This window comes from Leptonychotes weddellii, chromosome 5 (assembly GCF_054177405.1).
Source record: "Leptonychotes weddellii isolate Sample4059 chromosome 5, ASM5417740v2, whole genome shotgun sequence".
Taxonomy (NCBI): domain Eukaryota; kingdom Metazoa; phylum Chordata; class Mammalia; order Carnivora; family Phocidae; genus Leptonychotes; species Leptonychotes weddellii.
Window position 1 is genome coordinate 18,126,352 of NC_138373.1, and position 23,353 is coordinate 18,149,704.

The 23,353-nt window shown below is 41.8% G+C and overlaps 1 protein-coding gene across 1 annotated transcript in view; it reads right to left on the reverse strand.

Moving 5' to 3' along the window:
- LCMT1 (leucine carboxyl methyltransferase 1) overlaps positions 1-23,353 on the reverse strand; it is a 29,984-nt gene that overhangs the window by 315 nt on the left and 6,316 nt on the right. Inside the window, exons 5-9 of the mRNA XM_081819811.1 lie at positions 19,329-19,431; positions 9,228-9,348; positions 6,312-6,413; positions 5,038-5,129; positions 1,595-1,692 (exon numbers count right to left, since the gene is read on the reverse strand). Coding sequence (XP_081675937.1) covers positions 1,595-1,692; positions 5,038-5,129; positions 6,312-6,413; positions 9,228-9,348; positions 19,329-19,431 — 516 coding nt within the window. The remainder of the gene's footprint in view (positions 1-1,594; positions 1,693-5,037; positions 5,130-6,311; positions 6,414-9,227; positions 9,349-19,328; positions 19,432-23,353) is intronic.

Consider the following 23,353-nt stretch of genomic DNA (forward strand, 5'->3'; position numbering starts at 1 on the left):
AGGCCCACGGCCACCGGCTTGGGAACACAGGCCACATACCTCCTCACGCAGCTCTGCTCTATTGCGTGGCAAGAGGAGATCATCCACAAGGAAGCAAGGGGTTGGACGAGGCTGTGTTTATGGGGGTTTCGAAGGGATTCAGAAAGCACTGTCACAGCTTATGGGCTCTGCAGTTAACTCCAGAAGTCTACCCACTCAGCAATGAGCCCCGAGCAAATGCAGAGACGGGCGATCTTCACCTCACATGTACAGTACTGACATCACACAGCAGCCCCCGACAGAAAAATGTTCCCGGTGTTGTTACTTTATAAAAACTAGAACCAGCTTAATAGGATTACAAAAGAGCTACATTTCCAAAAGTGTGGCAAAGTTGAGTCAATCTGGACATAGTGTCATGACAGAAGTTTTATAATGCCGTGAAAACTATGCTCACTGAGCGTTTCTCACAGCGAGGGGAAACGGCTGTTAGGATACTTAAGTGGAAAAGATCAGGACTCCAAGTACATAAGCGCAGAAATTCAATTCTGCTAAAAAGAAAACATAGCTAGAAAAAGAGTGGAAGGAAAAAGCTACCAGATCTTATCTCTGAGTGATGGGCACGCAGCTGATTTTTCTCTTCTTCACTGGACTTTTTAGAAGCTTCCAAAGTCTCTATTAAGGATGACGTTGTTTTTAAAATTGGGGGTGTGCGTGGGTAACAGTATAAAACCCCACTAATAAATTCTCTTAAATAAAAAGACAAATTTAAAAGGATTTTGTGGGCTGAACTGCTGGGTAAATTTATAAACTACTGGATGGCTAAGCCCCAGGGGGATGATTAACAGCCTCACGTCAGCATGGAATGTTCGAGTGGGAGGCCGCCCTTGCTGTGTCATGTTCTGTGTTTTGTCTGGGCTCCCTGCCTAAGGCTGTATGTCATTGGACGAGTCTGCAGGACGCCGTCCACGGGACACCTGAATGGCGGCTACTCCAGTTAAGGTCACACTGGGATCTCAAATAGTCTCCACGGGGCCGGAGAGATGCCCAAGGGAGGACCCCGGAGGAAGCAAGACCCACGTGGGGCAGCTGTAAAGGAGGAACTGGGTCAAGACCGAGGAAGCGAGTAACACTGAACAAGGATCCACGCTCCCGCCACAGCCCTCCTCTGCCAGGCGAGGGGACTTCACCTTAATCACAGAAGGTAAGGGGAGAAATGTGACCCACAGCTGCATGGGTTTGCTGGAGACACACAGAATGATTTGTGTGCCTGACCTCTAGGAAACCTGGTTATAAGGTGATTCAAAAGACAAACATCGGTTACTTTTATTAAGATTACTGCTCTAAACTCTCAAGGTCTCTTCCCCTCCAACAGAGGAAACGCCCGAGGAGACCTCTAAAGGGCTGTGGGTTTCTTAGTGCTGGTACACGTGATTTACCTGAACGATTCACCTGGTCTCTGTGCTACAAAACCAGAGGATACAACAGCTCATTTTCTGCCTATTGCTCTTGGACACATGCATCCGATACTCTAGTTCTTTCCAGGCATGCCTTATGGAGTTTGGAGACAAACAGATCCCCACTTCTAGGGCAAATCAACAAAAGTAAAATCACGTACCTAGTGCATGTCCTCCTTTGGTTGCCCAACAAAGGCAGTAATGCTGCATGAGCTGTTCGAGAAGCTCCATTTCATCCAGGAATTCAAGTGACTCTATTCTGTGGGGAGAACAAAAGTAGGACAATAACAAGCTCTACAATTAAAAATGAAGATGATGACCCAAAGTTTATGAATATGGAAAGATGTTCATATCATACTAAGAGGAAAGAAGAAGAGGGTGCAATATAGTATGTATGGTGGGGTTCCATTTTATCTTTATTATAAAAATAATACCATAAATAAAGTCAAAAGACAAATGACAAACTAGAAAAAAACTTACACAGAAATGACAAAGGGTAGATTCCCTGCTCTGTAGAGAGTTGTTATATTTCATGAGAAAAACTTTTAAAACTCATTTAAAAGACAGGTAAAAGACATATTCACCGAAAAAGAAAAATAAGACGCTCTCAATCTCATTAAAATACGAGATACTTTTTCAACTATCAGATTGACAAAGATCAAAAAAAGGCTGATATGGACTTTAGCAAGGACATGGGGGAAAGGTGCTCTCCTGCATTACTAGTCGGATTACAAAATGGTACAACCTCTCTGCACGCAACTTGATCTCCTCTATCAATGTTGAAAATGCACATCCTTTTACTCAGCAATTCTGCCTTTAAGATTTTACCCTATGAGGGGTGCCTGGGTGGCTCAGTCGGTTAAGCGTCTGCCTTCAGCTCAGGTCATGATCTCAGGGTCCTGGGATCGAGTCCCACGTCAGGCTCTCTGCTCAGTGGGGAGTCTGCTTCTCCCTCTTTCTTTGCCCCTCCCTTAGCTCGTGGTCTCTCTCTTGCTCTTTTTCTCTCTCAAATAAATATATTAAAAAATTTTTTAAAAAAGATTTTACCCTATGAGTACAAAGAGGTACGTTCCAGAATATTCACTGCAGCATCACAGCATAAAACCTTAAACTAGAAGAGCTGGGTTAAATAAATTAAAGCACATTCATACAATAGGACAATATGCACCTATCTGAAAGAATGGAATAGGTCTATATGCCTTGACACAGAACAGCCTCTAATGCTTACCACAGAGTTCAAAACCTAAGTTGTGTAGTAAATAATGTGCAGGGCATACTATTATCTATGAAAGAAAAAGTGGGGGATATACACGTTTGTATATGCATAGCTCTCCTCTGGAAAATACAGAAGAAACTGGTAATGGTGCTTGTCTCTTGAAGGAATGTAGTAGACTGGTAGTGAGGGGAACAGGATTGAAGGGTTGGTTTTTGTTTTTATTCTACATTACTTTATTCTGTCTGTTTTCTTTTATCATGTGCTGGTATGATTTCTTTTCAAAAAAGCATTTAAAATGTAAGCTTTAAAACATACGCACACACAAAGAAATATGCAAAACATAAAATAGCTTAAAAAATTTTTTCTGTTAAAATATGGGCACACTGGGGGAAATTTCAGGCATTTCCAAAAAGTATTAAGAAGAAAATTTAAAATGATCCATATGTCCACTATTCATAATAGTCACTGCTAACATTCAGGTATTGCCATTAGTCCAGGCGGGGGGTGGAGGGAGGGGCGTACATATGTGCATTTGCTACACACGTTTCTGTATTTGTGTTTTTGTTCCTGTCTTGGTAGGCAGGCCTAAGGGTCACATCTGAACTGAGACTGACTATGCATAAGGTACTTGACTTGTCTCCCAACTCATCTTACCAGAAGACACACGAGGCAGATTTGCTTCTACAAAACACCAGCACCATAATGAAGGGTCCAGGATGTTTAGCACCAAGTTCAGCTCTTAGGAGACACTAGATTGTGAAGCCGTTCCCTAGAACATGAAACTCCAAGGCAGGTGTATCTTTTGGACCATTTTGATCTCTGTTGTACGCCTTGTGCTTAGGAAAGTACATGGTGCACAGTTGGCACTCGTATTTGTTAAATATACAGGCTCGCCTTGGACTTCTTTTTTATACATAGTATCCAGCAGAAGCCCCGGGGCAAATGCAGACACAAACTACCAGGCATTCCCACACCTGGGAGGGCTGTTCGCGCGCAGCCTTGGGCAGACAGACCAAAGCCCTCCCACCTCATTCCCCTCCTCTGTCAGGGATACACAGCGCTGACTACACTAGGCCATGGCAACACAAGACAAATGACGGCCTAGAAAAAAGTTGCTCCCGTGATAGCTGCCACCAGTTACGGACTCACCCCTGGGCATCCAGAAGAGCTGCTAGAGCATTTCTACTTTAGATGCCTGACCAGGGCTATTCAAAACAGCACCTAGACATGTAGCAAAAGAAAACCAGCCTGTGGGAAAGGAAAATTCTAGAAGACTACAGAAAACATGGACCCGATCACATGGAGACATCTCTTTCACAAACCGTCAAGGCCTTGATGTAAACATTTGGAAAAAATAGTCATACTTCTAAAAAATTAATAGCAACTTCTGTGGAGAAGCAAGGCCTAAAATTCTTCTGATTATCTTGTAAGAGACCTATACCTGTAGGTCCCCAGAGGCAAGAGGAAACACAAACCAGGGAGTATAAAGTAACAATAAAATAAGAACTGAATTAAAGCTGGCACGAACACTGCGCAGAGATAAATGTGGTGTTGTTTATAACAGGGAAATTAAAGCACAACAAAGTAAACAATAAGGCACAACTAAATGCCCAGCTCTATATGCTACTTTTTAATTACTATAAAATTATTATCACCAATTAATCCATCCACATAACAATATAAATACTATGCATCATTGAACAGGACACGGGAACCTTCTATATTTGGGTATATTTTGGTATGTGAAGAGAAATACAATCAATTGTTAAGTTTCTAAAAGAGGACGGTGATTTATAGACGAATGCATGTAGTATCAATCTACTAATTCAAAAACCAGAAACCTATATATCAATAAATATTCACCTTTATATACACATAGAAAAACGCACCTCAGCTTATTAACAACAGCAATTTCTGAAGGTGCAGCTACAGAGTGCGAAACTATTTTCTATTTCAGGCACATCATATGTAGCTTGAAAATTGTTTTCAAACAATCTATTTTATAATGAGGGGAGAAGTCTGTTTAAAAATCTGCGAGCAGACTTTTCCCTGAAGCCCTTGGACAACATCATTCTCCTCCTCCTCCAAAACACAGGGATTGTGCAAAATTTCCACTTGCAGAGGGTGCTCTGGGAGTGTTACAGGTGCAATTGCTTATTTTGACTAAAATAATCTGTGTTGGCATAAACCCTATCTCAGTGAGTGGCTAATGAGTTACTCTCAAGGTGCTATTAGTGGTTAGTCTGTATCAGCAGATTAACCTGTTTCAAAATAAATCTAGTTAGGGTTTGAGGGTTTGTTGTTGTTGTTGTTGTTTTTACATTAAAGACAGTTATGTCTTTAACTCATAACTGTTCACCGTGAGGCTAACTATTGGTGATCCCGCACCTGCTCACTTCAGCTTGAGGCAATCTGCTGTACAGTTCCATCATGTCGACTGCTGATGCCGTTTCCCACCCATTCGACAGGAGCCGTTCTTTCTAGAATGTGTGGTGGAGAGAAACGGAGAAGGTACAAGGCACTGGCATACAAATCCAAGACACTCTTAAAGCACATGAAAATTTCTCTTAGATGACTCCTCTTTCGGAAGCCTATCCTGGCCCCTATCTTCCTTCTTCTTATTTTCCAATTTTCTGCACCAAACATGCATTGCTATAATGGGAGAGAAGTCACTAAAGTATTATATTAAAGAGAAATAAAGAAACTTCTCTAGGAGCAATAGTTTTTGAAAGCATTCGAGTGGTAATGTGACTAAGACATGTAAAATCTAACCTATTTAATGGAGGCAGAAAAAAAAAGGATATTTAGAAAAATCTATTAGATTCCAGTGGGGAGCCTGGGTGGCGCAGTCGGTTAAGCATCTGACCCTTGGTTTCAGCTCAGGTCGTGATCTCAGGGTTCTGGGATCAAGCCCCGAGTTGGGCTCCGTACTCAATGTGGAGTCTGCTTGAGATTCTCTCTTCCCGCCTCCCGCCCCCTGCTCCTCCCACACATGCTGTCTTTGTCTCTCTCTCAAATAAATAAAGTCTTCAAAACAAGGTCTATAAGATTCTAAGAAACTTCACTTGATCTTAAAACTTAAGGGGCATGTCAAATACAAAGATTGGACCATGTTTGGATCCTATTTCAAACACACCAACTATAGAATTTTTTTTTTTTTTAAACAACTCGGGAGATCTGAACACACACTGCGTAGTGTGTGCTATGAAGGAGTTCTGATTGATTTGTGAGGTGTGGCCATGGTATTACCATGATCCCAGGGGGAATAAAGTCCTTACTGGTAGGAAATTCACACTGAAGCATTTACGGGCAGAACGATATACTGTCTGGGATTTGCCTTAAAATATTCCAGTGACAACACCAACAAAAACTGGGGATAAATAAAACAATATGGACAAAATGTGAATTACTGAAATGGGCTGATGGGCACACGCTATTCCTTTTACTATTCCCTCTACTTTCATGTTGTTTGAAAATCCGCATGATGCAAGTTTTAAATCCTAGTGTACAGGAAACGTCCATGTGTATTTTCCACACCAAGGGCTTGGACTTCCCTAGCCTGATGAATTAGCGGCCCCCGTGGAGCCCCAGCTTCTCAGATGTATGAAGGGAAGGTGCCCTACCCCTGGGGGCTCAGGGCACCAGAGTCCTCACTCTCTGACCTGTGACTCTAACGACTTGCAGGTCTCCACTCCCGCCAGATCACACTGTCGCCTCCGCAGGTTCTCGATCATGATCTGTCCAAACCGGTCATCCATGTTCACCTGGGAAGGGAAAGAAGAGGCTGGGCACGGCCACAAGGGTTTCTCTGTTTCTCGAATGTGCAAAATAAGACACTACCACTCTATTTCTAACCAGTCAAGGCTGATACCCAGGGCAGGTCATGGAGTCGGGTGCAGGCACAGTACGCAGGGCTGACAAGGGCATACACTGAGACAGCCCCCAGAGAAGGGCGGCTGGATGGGCTGTGCTCGGCCCGCTAGCACGCTGTTCTGCAGGTCTACTCGCGTGCGCACACAGGGGTGCGAGAATGTTTACGGCAACATTACACATAACAGGAAGGATCTGGGAAGAAGTTAAATGCCCATCATCTGCGGTCAAAGGAATTCTGGCATGGTCATTTAATGGAACATTGCATTGCCATGAAAATGGGAAAAGAAGAGGATATACATGTAGATACAGACACAGACACAGATACGGAATGGTTTCTTAGGTAATAAACTTGAAAGGTAAGGTACAGAGGAATGTGTCGAATATGCTCCTATCTGCCTTTAAGAAAAAAAAAAACCACAACTCTGTCTACATTTATATATGCCCAGAAGAATTCTGGAATCTGGCCAAGTCGCTTCCCACGTTAGAGGGCTAAAGTCCAGGGTAGGAGAGAGACTTGCCTTTCCCTGCCTATTCTTTTGTACTGTTTGATTTTTAAAAAATTTTGCATTTTAAAAAATGATGCCCAGAGTTCCTGTGACGACGTCGCCAGACAAGACCCAGTATTACTCTTTTGGTGGATGTGTGAGGCTTGTGGGGTACCAAGGTCACACTGCCCCCTATTCCTTCAGGATCGAGGGGTGTCTGTGAATACACGCTCTGTTGTTTCATTGCCTGGGTGGATCCTGACCTGACTCTCTCTAGCTGTGAGGCTGGGTGGCTATGGGCAAGCTGCCTAATCCCTCTGTGCTTCGGTCCCCTTACTCACAAAACCTGCGGGGCTATTGTGATAATCAAGTAAGTTAACACATGTAAAACTTATGGGATGCGCCTGCTAGTCAGCAAATTCTACAAAGTTGCTATCCTTCTTACATCAGTATTGACACGTTCATCATGTATATTTATGCAGTTTTTGTCATTTTAAACTACTGATCAGAAAACCATGGAAGGCATGGGAGTAATTAATACACATGAGGATGCTGATAATTTTGTCTTTGTTAGAAAATTAAGTTAAATGTTTATTATTCACCAAGTGAGGATGGGAGGTGGGAATTGAGCCAGTTTAAGGACAGCTGTGGACAACGGAGTGAAACCTGGCTACTGTTACACCCATTCACCAGGACTGCAGACTGAGTCTGAGGAGTGCCCCCAATTAAGGAGAGGGAAGGAAGAAAACTCAACCAAGAACCACCTATACAAGAATCTGACCTGGGGCATGGGGTGGCAAAAAGGTCAACCAGGTCTAGCCTTAGATCTGTCTGTAAGTATGTTGCAGTGGGTAAGGTCTTTACTGTTCTTGTCTGTAATAAAATTTAAAAATAAAATGAGATAAAAAATAAAGTAAAATCAATAAAAGCAAAATAAAAGCAGCAATAAAAATAGCTACCATGTATTTAGTACTTGTCACATGCACACTGCTACACATCATCTCACAAGTTCCCATAATAATCCAGAGAAGTTATCCCTTTAAAAACAAGGACCCAGGGATGCCTGGGTGGCTCAGTCGGTTAGGCGTCTGCCTTCGGCTCAGGTCATGATCCCGGGGTCCTGGGATCGAGTCCCGCATCGGGCTCCCTGCTTGGCGGGAGGCCTGCTTCTCCTGCTCCCACTCCCCCTGCTCGTGTTCCCTTTCTCGCTGTGTCTCTCTCTGTCAAATAAATAAATAAAATCTTTAAAAATAAATAAATAAAATAAAAACAAGGACCTGGGGCTCAGAGAGATCCAAAGAACAGCTCATGCCTGCCTAACAGCCAGGAAATGCCATAAATGCTCGTGTACAAGTTAACTCACTTACTTCTCACTACAACTCTATGAAGTCAGCACTGTTACTATTCTCATTTTTTGGATAAGGAGACCGGCACAGAGAGGTTATGAAACTTGTCCAGGTCACACAGCTAAGCAGTCTACCTCCAGAGCACAGACTCCCAATCACCATGCAATTCTTCCTAAGGTCACACAGCCACAGATAAAAGCCAGGACCAGGATTCAGACCCAAGCTGAATAATTCCAAACCTCTAAAGCATAACCCTTTCCACCAGATCAGAAGAGAAAAACAGGCAGCCAGTGGTCCAAACTCAGTAATCTTAGAAATCAGGAAATTTTATCTTAAATTCCTGCATTGTAACTTCTCCTGAAAAACTGGGAGTTCTCAACTCTAGGCTCAGACACCTACATGGTAACAACTGGCTGGCACTGAGCAGGGGCCCCTCCCGTGAGATGGGACCTGGATGCTCTGGTTCACCATAGTCCCCACCACTCCCGCCTGCCCTATACTAGCCAACTTCATCCATTTGCATCACCGGCCTGCCTCTGAAGGATTCTGAGTTTGCTACCCTCTATACCCACAGGACAGCCCAAATACCCTCTACCAAGGTCTATGACTCTACAGTAAATACAACGATAAAAGAAGAACTCAAAAAACTTTTAAAGAGGCCAAATAGAAGTTCCAAAAACTCAGGCTGTAAGTTCATAGGAAATCAAGAAATGAGGGATGTTGGGGATTGCTAGAATCAATGAAAAAGGAGGTATGTGAATGGCCAGAGGCAGAAGGAAAAGAATAAGTGGGAATACGTACTGAGGTTGCTCGGAGAGTATTAAGCCACCACGGGCATATATGCAGAATGCAAATGTCTCGTGCTCCCATTTACCTGTTCGTAGTTTATGAACATGGCAGTGTCAAAACTGCTGGCTGCCCACTTGAGAAGGTTGGCCGACTGCTCCGGAGTCATGTAAACCAGCACACATTCAGTTATCAGGAGTGTTGGCAATCTTAAGAGAAGAAAAAAAGGCACATACATATGTATTCATCAAACTGGGACTCTCTAGGGATGCCTGGGTGGCTCAGTCGGGTAAGAACCCGGCTCAGGTCATGATCTCGGGGTAGTGAGATCAAGCCCTGCATCAGGCTCCCCACTCAGTAGGGAGTGTGCTGGGGATCTCCCCCCTCCTTCTCCCTATGCTCCCCTCCTGCACATGCGCTCTCTCTCAAATAAATAAATAAATAAATGTCAAGTATACATAAAAAAAAATTGGGAGCTCTCTAATGGCACACATGGGGCGGTACTGGCGGGGCAGGAAAACCCTGTTTTTCACAGCCCAGGAAAACAAGACACACTGAACAAGCACATCAACAATCAATGTAGTAGTTTTAGACTGTAAAAAGGGGAGCAATGAGCAACGATTTGTCTGGCTTGTGAAACAGTGTTAAAGGCGTGTGGTAGTGTGTAAACATGGCTACAAATTCTCCCCTCCCCCCACCCCCTGCCCCCCCCCCCCAGATAGTCCAAGATGGTGGAGGGGTAGGAGACCTTAGTTTCATCTGATCCTAGGAATTCAGCTGGATAGCTATCAAATCATTCTGAACACCTGCAAACTCAAACGGCGATCTAAGGAAAGAATAGATGAAACTCTACAAATAGAAAAGCGACCATTTTCTGCAAGGTAGGAGGTATGCAGAAGTGAATCCAAGGCGGTATATGGGAAGATAAACCATGGGGAGAGGGAGCCTCCATCAGCCGGCACTGGAAAGTGATAGAGCGGCAGAGCACAAAAACAGAAATTCTAGAAGTCTGCCCCTGTGAGTGACGCCCCTGCCTGAAAGGTGCTCAGGTGGTGAAGCAGGGCAGAATTCTAGGTAGGACAGTGTGACCTCAGGAGGTGCCGGAGTGTGGCAGAGCTCCCAGGCATCAGAGCGGGGAAGACGGCTGTAATCAGCAAGCTGAGGAGTGGGCTCTCAGCTCAGGGTTGCCATAAACTGTGAACCAAGGCACGGTCAGGTGACTGCTCTCGGACCAGGGACCCAGCAATTGGCAGAACCACCACAAACCCCTCTTCCTCCCCTGGGAGGAACGGTGCAGGTGCACACCGCAGGAGCTTGCAGGGTTTGGAGACTTGAAATGGGGTCATGTGCCTGAGACAGAAATGCTCGGTCACAGGCTGGATGAGCACGGAGTGTAGTCGGAGATGAGGGAGACAGGAGTGACTGACTGCTTTTCTCTGAGGGCTAACTGAGGAGTGGGGCCCTGAGCTTTGGGCTCCAGGGCCGGAGATTGGGAGGCCGCCATTTTCATTCTCATCCTCTAAAGCTGTGCAGAAAGCCTTCAGGGAACAAAAGCCACAGAGAGCAAACCCGAGCAGATTACTTAGCCTGTGATATAGAAGACAAAATGATGGAGCATAAAGAAGCTGAGAAAAAGAGATAAACAACTACTGGATCACGAGAGGAGAATTTGAGAGATAAGTGATACCGTAAAGTGAAATAATATTAGAATAATTGGGATCTCAGAAGAAGAGGAAAGAGCGGGGGGCAGAAGGTATACTGGAGCAAATTATAGCGAGAACTTCCCTAATCTAGGGAAGGAAACAGGCATCCAAGTCCAGAAGGCACAGAGAACCCCCGCTCAAAATCAATAAAAATAGGTCAACAGCCCAACATATAATAGTGAAGCTTGCAAATCTCAGAGACAAAGAGAAAATCCTGAAAGCAGCTCAGGACAAGAGGTCCATAACCTACAAGGGTAAAAATATTAGACTGGCAGCAGACCTATCCACAGAGACCTGGCAGGCCAGAAAGTACTGACATGATATATTCAGGGTGCTCAATGAGAAAAATATATAGCCAAGAATACTTTATCCAGCAAGGATGTCATTCAAAATAGAAGGAGAGGGGCGCCTGGGTGGCTCAGTTGGTTAAGCGACTGCTTCGGCTCAGGTCATGATCCTGGAGTCCTGGGATCAAGTCCCACATCGGGCTCTCTGCTCAGCAGGGAGTCTGCTTCTCCTTCTGACCCTCTTCCTTCTTGTGCTTTCTCTCATTCTCTCTCACTCAAATAAATAAATAAAATTAAAAAAAAATAGAAGGAGAGATAAAAAGCTTCCAGGACAAACAGAAATTTAAAGAATTTGTGATCACTAAACCAGCCCTGCAAGAAATATTAAAAGGGATCCTTTAAGTGAAGAGAGGGCCCAAAAGTAACATAGACCAGAAAGGAACAAAGACATTTTACAGAAACAGTGACTTTACAGATAATACAATGGCACTAAATTCATATCTTTCAATAGTTACTCTGAATGAAAATGGGCTAAATGCCCCAATCAAAAGACACAGGGTATCGGACTGGATAAAAAGAAAGACCCATTAATATGCTGTCTGCAAGAGACTCATTTTAGACCCAGAGACACCTCTGGATTGAAAGTGAGGGGGTGGAAAACCATTTATCATGCTAATGGACATCAAGAGAAAGCTGGGATAGCAATCCCTATATCAGACCAATTAGATTTCAAACCAAAGACTGTAACAATAGATGAGGAAGGAAACTATATCATAATTAAAGGGTCTATCCAATAAAAAGATCTAACAATTGTAAATATTTATGCCCCTAACATGGGAGCAGCCAATTATATAAACCAATTAATAACAAAATTAAAGAAACACATTGATAACAATACAATAATTGGAGGGAACTTTAACACCCCACTCACTGCAATGGACAGATCATCTAAGCAGAAGATCAACAAGGAAACAAGGGCTTTGAATGACACACTGGACCAGATGGACCTCACAGATATATTCAGAGCAACAGAATACACATTCTCCTCAAGTGCATATGGAACATTCTCCAGAAGAGATCACATACTGGGTCACAAATCAGGTCTCAACTGGTACCAAAAGACTGGGATCATTTCCTGCATATTTTCAGACCACAATGCTTTGAAACTGGAACTCGAGGAAATTTGGAAAGAACTCAAATACATGGAGGCTAAAGAGCATCCTACTAAAGAATGAATGGGTCAACCAGAAAATTAAAGAAGAATTAAAATAATTCTTGGAAGGAAATGAAAATGAAAACACAACTGTTCAGAATCTTTGGGATGCAGCAAAGAGAGGGAAGTATATAGCAATACAAGCCTTTCTCAAGAAATAAGAAAGCTCTCAAATACACAACCTAACCTTACACCTAAAGGAGCTGGGAAAAGAACAGCAAATAGAGCCCATAATGAAGATTAGAGCAGAAATCAATGAAATAGAAACCAAAAGAACAGTAGAACAGATCAACGAAATTAGGAACTGGTTCTTTGAAAGAACTAATAAGATTGATAACCCCCTGGCCAGACTTACCAAAAAGAAAAGAGAAAGGACCCAAATAAGTAAAATCATGAATGAAAGAGGAGAGATCACAACCAACACCAAAGAAATACAAACAATTATAAGAACATATTATGAGCAACTATATGCCAACAAATTAGGCAATCTGGAAGAAATGGATGCATTCCTAGAGACGTATACACTACCAAAACTGAAACAGGAAGAAATAGAAAACCTGAACAGACCCATTACCAGCAAGGAAATTGAAGCAGTAATCAAAAATCTCCCAACAAACAAGAGCCCAGGGCCAGATGGCTTCCCAGGGGAATTCTACCAAACATTTAAAGAAGAATTAATACCTATTCTTCTGAAACTGTTTCAAAAACTAGAAATGGAAGGAAAACTTCCAAACTCTTTCTATGAGGCCAGCATTACGTTGATCCCAAAACTACACAAAGACCCCACCAAAAAGAATTACAGACCAATATCCCTATGAACGTGGATGCAAAAATTCTCACCAAAATACTAGCCAATAAGATCCAACAGTACATTAAAAGGATTATTCACAACCAAGTGGAATTTATTCCTGGGCTGCAAGGTTGATTCAACATCCACAAATCAATTGATGTGTTATACTACATAAATGAAGGAAAGTCAAGAACCATACGATCCTCTCAACAGATGCAGAAAAAGCGTTTGACAAAATACAGCATCCTTTCTTAATTAAAACTCTTCACAGTGCAGGAATAGAGGGAACATACCTCAAAATCATAAAAACCATATAGGAAAAGCCCACAGTGAGTATTATTCTCAGTGGGGAAAAATAGAGCTTTTCCCCTAAGGTCAGGAACATGGCAGGGAAGTCCACTCTCACCACTGCTGTTCAATATAGTACTAGAAGTCCTAACCTTAGCAATCAGACAACCAAAAGAAATAAAAGGTAGGGGTGCCTGGGTGGCTCAGTCAGTTAAGCATCTGCCTTCAGCTCAGGTGATGATCCCAGGGTCCTGGGATCAAGTCCCACATGAGACTCTCTGCTCAGTTGGGAGCCTGCTTCTCCCTCTGCCTGCCACTCTGCCTACTTGTGATCTCTCTGTCAAATAAATAAATAAAATCTTAATAAATAAATAAATAAATAAAAGGCATCCAAATCGGCAAAGAAGTCAAACTCTCACTCTTTGCAGATGACAAATTGTGGAAAGCCCAAAAGACTCCACCCCAAAATTGCTAGAACTCATACAGGAATTCAGCAAATTGGCAGGATATAAAGTCAATGCACAGAAATCAGTTGCATTTCTATACACTAACAATGAGACAGAAGAAAGAGAAATTAAGGAGTCGATCCCATTTACAACCACACCCAAAACCATAAGATACCTACGAATAAACCTAACCAAAGAGATAAAGGATCTACTCCAAAAACTACAGAACACTTATGAAAGTTGAGGAAGACACAAAGAAATGGAAAAACGTTCCATGCTCATGGACTGGAGGAGCAAATATTGTGAAAATGTCTATGCTACCTAGAGCAATCTACACATTCGCTGCAATCCCTATCAAAATACCATCAACTTTTTTCATAGAGCTAGAACAAATATTCCTAAAATTTGTATGGAACCAGAAAAGACCCCAAATAGCCAGAGGAATGTTGAAAAAGAAAACCAAAGCTGTCGTCATCAAGACAGTATGGTTCTGGCACAAAACAGACACACAGATCAATGGAACAGAAGAGAGAACCCAAAAATGGACCCTCAACTCGATAGTCAACTAATCTTCGACAAAGCAGGAAAGAATATCCAATGGAAAAAAGTCTCTTCAACAAATGGTGTTGGGAAAATTGGACAGTCACATGCAGAAGAATGAAATTGGGCCATTTCCTTACACCATACACAAAAAAATACACTCAAAATGGACGAAAGACCTAAATGTGAGACAGGAATCCATCGAAATCCTAGAGGAGAACACAGGCAGCAAGCTCTGTGACCTCAGCCACAGCAACTTCTTGCTTAGACATGTCTCCAAAGCCAAGGGAAATAAAGGCAAAAATGAACTATTGGGACTTCAAGATAAAAGCTTTTGCACAGCAAAGGAAACAGTCGACAAAACCAAAGGACAACCGACAGAATGGGAGAAGATATTTGCAAATGTCTTATCAGATAAAGGGCTAGTATCCAAAATCTATACAGAACTTATCAAACTCAACACCCAAAGAACAAATGATCCAATCAAGAAATGGGCAGAAGACATGAACAGACATTTCTCCAAAGAAGACATACAAATGGCCAACAGATACATGAAAAACTGCTCCACATCACTCGGCATCAGGGAAATACAAATCAAAACCACACCGGTCCGAATGGCTAAAATTAACCACTCAGGAAATGAGAGATGTTGGCAAGGATGTGGAGAAAGGGGAACCCTCCTACACTGTTGGTGGGAATGCAAGCTGGTGCAGCCACTCTGGAAAACTGTATGGAGGTTCCTCAAAAAGTTGAAAATAGAGCTACCATATGATCCAGCAATTGCACTACTAGGGATTTACCCCAAAGATACAAATATAGTGATCCAACAAAGGGGCACCTGCTCCCCAATGTTTATAGCAGCAATGTCCACAATAGTCAAACTGTGGAAAGAGCCCAGATGTGCATCGACAGATGAATGGATAAAGGAGATGTGGCGTGTGTGTGTGTGTATATATATATATATACACACACACATATATACATACTGAGTTTGGAGAGATTTTGTTACACATCAAAAACTGACAGATACAATGCAGAAATAGTGATACTCATTTAACCAAATCTAATTCTTATATAAATCTTTATCATCAAGAATTGACAACAACAAGAACAATCTTCAGGAAATTACATTTGTTAGTAAGCACTCTGATTGATAAGACCTGAAGTAATGAACAAATTATGAAATATGAAAAGCAATAAACTCCTAGAGAAATCTCCAAAAGCCTTAATTCTTCAAAGGGAACACAGACAGCCCCAAATTATATGAGCTCTGCTGGTTTATTCCTGGTTCTTTTACTGCTCCTTCTCTGACTCCTTCACTGTATCCTCTTTCTTTCTCTGCCCCTATATATCGCTGTCCCTCATGGCTAGTTGCTATTTTTCTCACAAAGCAAGTGGGTTACTTTAAAAAAAAAAAATTTTTTTTAAGATTTACTTATCTTAGAGAGAGTGTGTGTGCACGTGGGATGGGGGAGGGGCAGAGGGAGAGAGAGCATCTCAAGTAGGCTCCCCGCTGAGCGCAGAGCCTGCCACGGGGCTCAATCCCATGACCCTGAGATCATGACCTGAGCTGAAATCAAAAGTCAGGCGCTCAACTGACTGAGCCACCCAGGCACACTGCAAGTAGGTTGTTTCTGTCCATGTTTATTGGCGAGGGATCTCAAAACAAATAAATTGTCTGAACTTGAATACCCAGGAAAGTAGTTGAAAAGAACATGGTGTATGTTACCATCAGAATGTACAGCTGGGCTCAGGGCCTGGATTCACAATCACTAGAGGGAAAGGCTCCCCACCAGTAAGTGCCGGCTCTGACCTGATCACATAGCACCAACTATCCACCGTTACTGTTCATCTGGATTTCCTTTTTTTTTTGACAATGAAATGGTATATAACTCAAGTTATTTAAAAATAGATATCCAAATGCTCTCTGGACCCAACTGGAACATGGTATAAAGAAACTGAGGGCACTAAATCCAGAGGAAAGTCAATGAAGTCCGAGTTGCAAACAAAGTTGAAAATCAGAAAGAATAATTGTTTTAAAATTAGCAATAACCTAAGTTTTAAAACCCCAGATTATATCAACATAAATTATTAGAAAAAGTAAATGAGTGGGGAAAAAGTTCCAAAACCTCAATTAATAGGTTGATAATTAGAGAACTACAGCTCCCAAAACCTTTTTAATGCAAAAGGTGCCCAATTTTACTTAAGACAGGGGGAAGCCAGGTGAAGAAGGCTATGTGGGAATTTTTTGTACAATTTTTGCAACTTTGTTGTAGATTCGAATTATTTGAAAATGTAAAGTTAAACATTTGTCAGTGTAGTTTTAAGAGGTAGCCATTGGCAATATTAAAAATCGGATTAATACTTTTCAAAATATAAGTGAAAGCAAAGCAAAGCAAAGACAGTAGTAAAGGAAAATGCAGAGCACAAATGAAGCCCCATAGAATTATATGTATAATTCTAATACTTGTTCTAGCCACTGCTCTTCATCCATTTTGTAGATGTCCAAAAGCGAGGCAAACTTCCCTATCAAGAGCTAGCCTGATTTATAACTGATTATTTCCCTGATCTTTCAGCAGATTTGCTCCAACAGCGGGTTACTATGGTGGCAATAGGTGGCAGCTGGTTACCATGGTGACCATAGTAATCTGAAGGAGACTGTAGTCTGTGTGCCAATTTCTGTTCAACTGCTTTCACAGCATACTTAACTTAATCTTCAGGACCATCTTGTGAAGTAGTTTTTACTTGTGTAGTTGTGAAGAAATTGAGGCTCAAAGAGGCTTCTGGAGGGGGTTTGTTTGTTTATGAAAAAAACTGCCCCATGGGGCGCCTGGGTGGCTCAGTCATTAAGCATCTGCCTTCGGCTCAGGTCATGATCCCAGGGTCCTGGGATCGAGCCCCACATCGGGCTCCCTGCTTAGTGGGAAGCCTGCTTCTCCTCTCCCTCTCCCCCTGCTTGTGTTCCCTCTCTCACTGTGTCACTCTCTGTCAAATAAATAAATAAAATCTTTAAAAAAAAGAAAAAAACTGCCCCTATTAAATAACTTGTAAGCAGGAGAGGTCGCTTGGAATCCAGGATAAGATTCCAACACTCGGGCTCTCCTCACTCTGAGAGGGCTCCAGGCTTACCAGCGTCACCTTGAGGCAATCTACTGACCACTCACTAACCTGCCCCCAAGAAAATCAGTGGTGTCCTTGAACGTCAAAACTTCCCTTCTGCTGAAAGAAGAACCCCCTACACGCTACGATCTGGGAACCATCTAAAGGGTTCCCCAAAGGAAAAAAGAGGCATATTCCGTACAGTGCATTGACCTTGCTCTCTGAACACTCAGTGAAACACACAAAGAGTTAGAAAATAAGTACTGGGTCAGTAAGCACCATCCCTGACATCTGCAAAGGTGGACATACAAATCCCAACGATGATAACCTGGTTTATGATTCTAGGCTAAACACGTAAACAAGAACTTCAAAGTGCAGAGGGGACAGCCATCACCACTTTAACAAGATGTATCCGGAAGGTCAAGCTTCAACTCCCTACACTTCCTGCCCTGCATCGCCCAAAGCTCACCTGTATTTGCACCTGTCCTCACCCTCTTCCTCTCCTCTCAGAAGAACGACAGCTTTCCCTTCCCTCCAAGGCTCTTAGCCTCTGTGGGCTCTACGGCCTCTTCTCTACCAGGGATTTCCCTACTAGGTACTCTCTTTAATCACTGGCCACTGATTCTTTGCCTTCAATTTATTTTTAAAGTAACTTTCTGTTTTCCCCACCTTCCCCTCAAGCCTCTCTCTTGAGTTACTCACCCCAAATATTGTTGAAAGTGTCATCTTCACTGACAGTAAGCTGTGTAGACATGTCTTTATCCCCCACTACTGTTAAATTCCAATCTAATTTTGACCAGCATCAGTGTGCTAAAACCACACATCTCACTCCCTTCCACTGCTCCCCAAAGGCACCTGCTCCCAAGAATTTGGTGTGAACCCTTCTGGTCCATTTCTAAAATACTTCTGTGATACATAGGTATAATCATGGAAGTACTGTATTTTGAAGGTTTGATTTTACACATTTGGTATCACACTATGCATATTATTCTGCAACTTGATTTTTTTTTTTATGCAACATTACCGTTTTGAGCTCTCTCCATGCTGATCTAGGTCATGCATTTTACATGTTGCTCACTCATTCTTCTCCTGATGGACATTTAGAATGTTTTCAATTTTCTGCTACTAAAAACAGTGCCTATAATGAACATCCTCCTTGTACAGGCACACAGACTTTCTCGGAGTGCACACATCCAAAAGTGGAACGAACTACTAAATCACATGGTACACATGCTTGCTATTTTAGTAGATACTTCCAGATTGTTCCTCATAATTCACCTGCACCAGTGGCGCACGACCATTCTCATTCTCACATAACCTTGCCAACACTTGATAATGTCAGACTTTCACATTTTTGCCAACTTGGTTGGAGTAAAATAGAGTTCCATCTCATCACCACTGAGGTTCAATACCTTTTTCATATGATATCCAATTTCTTCTTTGAGCTACCTTGTCATCTCTCTTTTGCCTGTTTTCATATGGGACTTACTTTTTTTTTTAATAGTAGCTTACCTTTATTCTGCATACTAATCCTTTTATATCGCAATTATACATTTCTATGCATATAATTATCTTCTCTCAAACTTTATGATGTTAGGCCTCAGTATGTTACAAAAGCAATACATGTGATTCTGATGTGAAAACAAGCTTGAGAAACTTTGCCTCTAAAAATACTTCAGAACACCACTCTCAGTAGCAATGAAACGATAAACATTTCAGAATAAAAAATGGGACACAGGTATAACGCTGCAATTTTAACTGGCCTTATTTCATATTAGCAAGAAGTTACAAATGCAGAAGAGGTTAAAAAAAAAAAATCTCACTGTGGATTCATGTTACATTTCTTTAGTTTCTCTTCCAGTTCAGGTAAATCTCGGAGATCTGCCCCAATAATGGCGTATCTCTTTGAATCCAACAGGTGTCCATCTGCAAATCCAAGAAGAGATTATCATTTCAACTGAAATTAACCAAGAGATTATAATTTCAATGGGTATGGTTCTTTCAAAATTAAAGTAAACTTATTGTTTTTCTCCATTATAAAAATACATGCTCCGTTGTGGGGGGAAAAAAAAAGTCAGGAATGAAGAGGGGAGAAATGAACTAAAATCATACCTTCCAGAGATAACTATTAGTATTTGAGTGTAGAACATCCCGGTCCTTTTTTCTATGTGCTCAAACTCATATATACAAAATAAACACATTCTCACACAAACATACACACACACCTCACACAGATAAAAGCAAACAGGGCCAATTCTTTCAGAAACTGCTTTTCCTATTTAACAGTAATATCAATGACATCATTCGCTGTAATGATTTCCTAGAATTCCATGAGTGGATAAAACAACTTACTCAACCAATCTCTCACTATCAGGCATGTGGTATTTCCAAGTTTTCTCCATCTGAGGCACTGCAATGAACATCTTTATATAGACATCATGAAGCACCTGTCAAGTAGGTCTCTCTGAGTGGAATTAGGAGGTCAAAGGGTAAGCCTATGTAAATAATGGTACTGATTGGCTGGCTGCTCTCTACATGTTTTGCCAATCTGTGAGATACTGTGTTTGAAGGAAAATTGTCTCTATACTAAAGTATTTACAAATAAGATGATAACATTTGCTTTAAAATACTCCAGCAGAGATTGGATGGAATGGTTTTTATACTGGTTCTCAAGCTTTGGCAGCCATCAGAATCACCTGGAGGACTTGTTAAAACACAGACTGATGGGCTCCACTCCCTGAGTTTCTGATTCAGCAGATCTTTCAAAAGTAGAAATTTTTTCAAATTCTTTTAAAAGTTAGAAACCTGTATTTCTAACAAGTGCTTAGGCCGTGTTGATGCCCTTAGTTTAGGACTAACTTTTAGAACCACTGGTACAGATGAAGTTGGTCATAGTTAAAGTTAGATGTTGGGCACGTGGAGGTTCACTGATTTATTTTTATGTATACCTAAAAATGTTGTCAATTAAAAGTTTAAAAAATGGATTGTAATTTTTTTTTTTTTTTTTACAGATTTTATTTATTTATTTGACAGAGAGAGACACAGCGAAAGAGGGAACACAAGCAGGGGGAGTGGGAGAGGGAGAAGCAGGCTTCCCGCGGAGCAGGGAGCCCAGTGCGGGGCTCGATCCCAGGACTCTGGGATCACAACCTGAGCCAAAGGCAGATGCCTAATGACTGAGCCACCCAGGCGCCCCAAAAATGGATTGTAATTTTTAAAAAAAGGAAACTGCTTGGTTGTTTACCCGAAGCATTGCTTGCTCAGCTTCCTCAAGGGTACAAACCATGGAAGGAACTGGAACATCCAACAGCCATTCTATATCGTTGCTAATAGCTCAAGTTCTCTCAGCTCTGAGAGGTCACAGTAGAAAAAGGGAAAGAGGCTAAACCACAGTGTCTGAAAACTCTCATGATGCTGATAACCCAATTCAGCTGACTCAAATACACTGGGCCACACACCATAAGCTAAAAGATGTACCTCCTAGGCACCTGCTAGATTTCAGGCAAGCAGGGAAACCCGAAGTCGGAGCCCCAGGTGCCACAATGCCCAAGTCAGAAAAGGAACAAAATACTATGAAGGCACTTGTCTGCCCTATTATGAGATCAAATAATAAATATCTGTGCACCTTCTTGCAAATAGTGAACATGTTACTAAAAAGTGTGCTTGGAGTGAGTTATTCCATCCCTGATAAAAAAAAAAAAAAAAAGAGTTGAGATGTACTACAAAAACACCAACACATTCGTTCATTTGACCATTCAGGTGTGTATTTATTTAACCAACAATCTCGGTGTGCCAGGCACTGTTCTAGGTGCTGGGGACACAGTGATGAACAAGAGACAGGTCGCTGCCTCCCATAAGGCTTATCCCCCCAGAGGAGGGAGAGAGACAATGAATCATTAAAGAAAGGAAGAATTGGGCACCTGGGTGGTTCAGTTGGTTAAGCGACTGCCTTCGGCTCAGGTCATGATCCTGGAGTCCCGGGATCGAGTCCCGCATTGGGCTCCCTGTTCAGCAGGGAGTCTGCTTCTCCCTCTGACCCTCCCCCCTCTCATGCTCTCTCTATCTCATTCTCTCTCTCAAATAAATAAATAAAAATCTTTAAAAAAAAAATTAAAAAAAGGAAGAATTAAGAGAATATCAGAGTATTAAGTGCTAAGAAGCAAATAAAAGGTGATTGAAAAAAAAAAAGAGTAGAAGGGACAGGGTTCAGTCTTTCACCTGGTGGTCATGGAGAGCTTCTTAGAGGAGGCAGTAGCTAAGCTGAGACAGAGGTGATCAGAAGGAGCCTGGTAGGCAAAATTAGGGGAAAAGAGTTCCATGGTAGAAGGAAGTGGAAGATCCGAAGGTGACAGGCAACAGCAGGACAGTGCGGCCAGATCAGAGTTACTGTAGTCAAAAGTAAAATCAGGAGGCAGACAGAGGAATGCTTAACCGTGTGGATCCCAACCAGCGGGAAGATTTAAGCAGGGGAGTAAGAGAAACTGATTTACTCCTTCTGACTTACTTTTCACTGGGTGCCCATTTATATACTTTGAATTCTCCTCCCCGTGCATAGTTCAGCTTAAAAAAAGTGTCAATTCAAAGATGCGTCTTTTTTTCCACTTTAACATTCCTGAAATCAGGACGCATCGAACAGTCAAGAACACACCCATTAATTTGCCAGCAAGTTGTCTTTCCTAACGAAAAAGAAATAGCAGTGAATCTTACAATCACAGCCTCATATGTTTGATGAAGGAGGGTAATGTTTCAATGAAATTTGTGCCACTTTGATGATCACCTATCACTTTTGTCAGGCCTTCACTCACATTTGTATTTCCCTTGTTTTATTCGAGTTCTCCTTCCTCGGTATGCCCGCAAGATCAAAAACTAAAAGCACAGAACCAGAAAATGTGTGTACATGAGACACAAACACAGAGTTCAAAAGCAAGCAAACAACTAACAAAAAAATCAGCCCAAAAAAAGATGATGAGGGACTTTTATCAAAGAATGTATCTTTATGTTCTAAAGGATTCCTAGCAATTGAGGAGAAAATGAAACGATACCATGGACACATTCCCGATGGACATTTACAAGGAAATCCTGCAGGCCAAAAAAGGAAGGAAGATACTCCATCTCAGGAGCAGTTTCAAAGTTAATTTAAAATTTTAAATTAATAGGTTTGGAAGATAAGCAGAAATTTTTGTTTTAAGGGTAACAGCCACTGTCAGTGAGGCTGTAGGGAAAGAGAATCCTCGTCTACTCTCGTGAAAATACAATTTACTAAAGAGGGTCTCGAAGAACAGTTTGGCAGTAGCTATTAGAATTCATAAAGGACAATCCCTTGAACCAGCAATTCCTGCAAATATGCATGTGTACCTGTGCTTTCTACAACACTGTTTAATAGAAAACCATAAAAAACTCAGCTATGTAAAGGACCGTCAGTACCGAATACATTAAGTAAAATGGAATTTCCATGCCAAGGAGAACTAGAAAGCCATCTGAAATGATGAGGCAGACCTATATATGATGACACGAAGACAGCCACGAATCACTAACGATGCAAAAAGAGCGAGTTACAAAACAGGATGTGTAAATTACTCACTTTATTAAATTTACACATAGATCTATTTGAGAACTATAGATTCACTCATTCAACAGATACATATTGAACTACAACCTCTGTACTTATTCAATGTGTATATACATTCTTTCAACAAAAATTTATCGAACCTTCTAGGTGCCAGCACTGGATTCTATTTATGTGTGTGTTTTCTCATGTGTGATATTGATCCGTCTCTAGGTGCATTGTTCATCCACAGGAGAAAACACTCTGAACACTGGTTATTTATTTTTTTTTTTTAAAGATTTT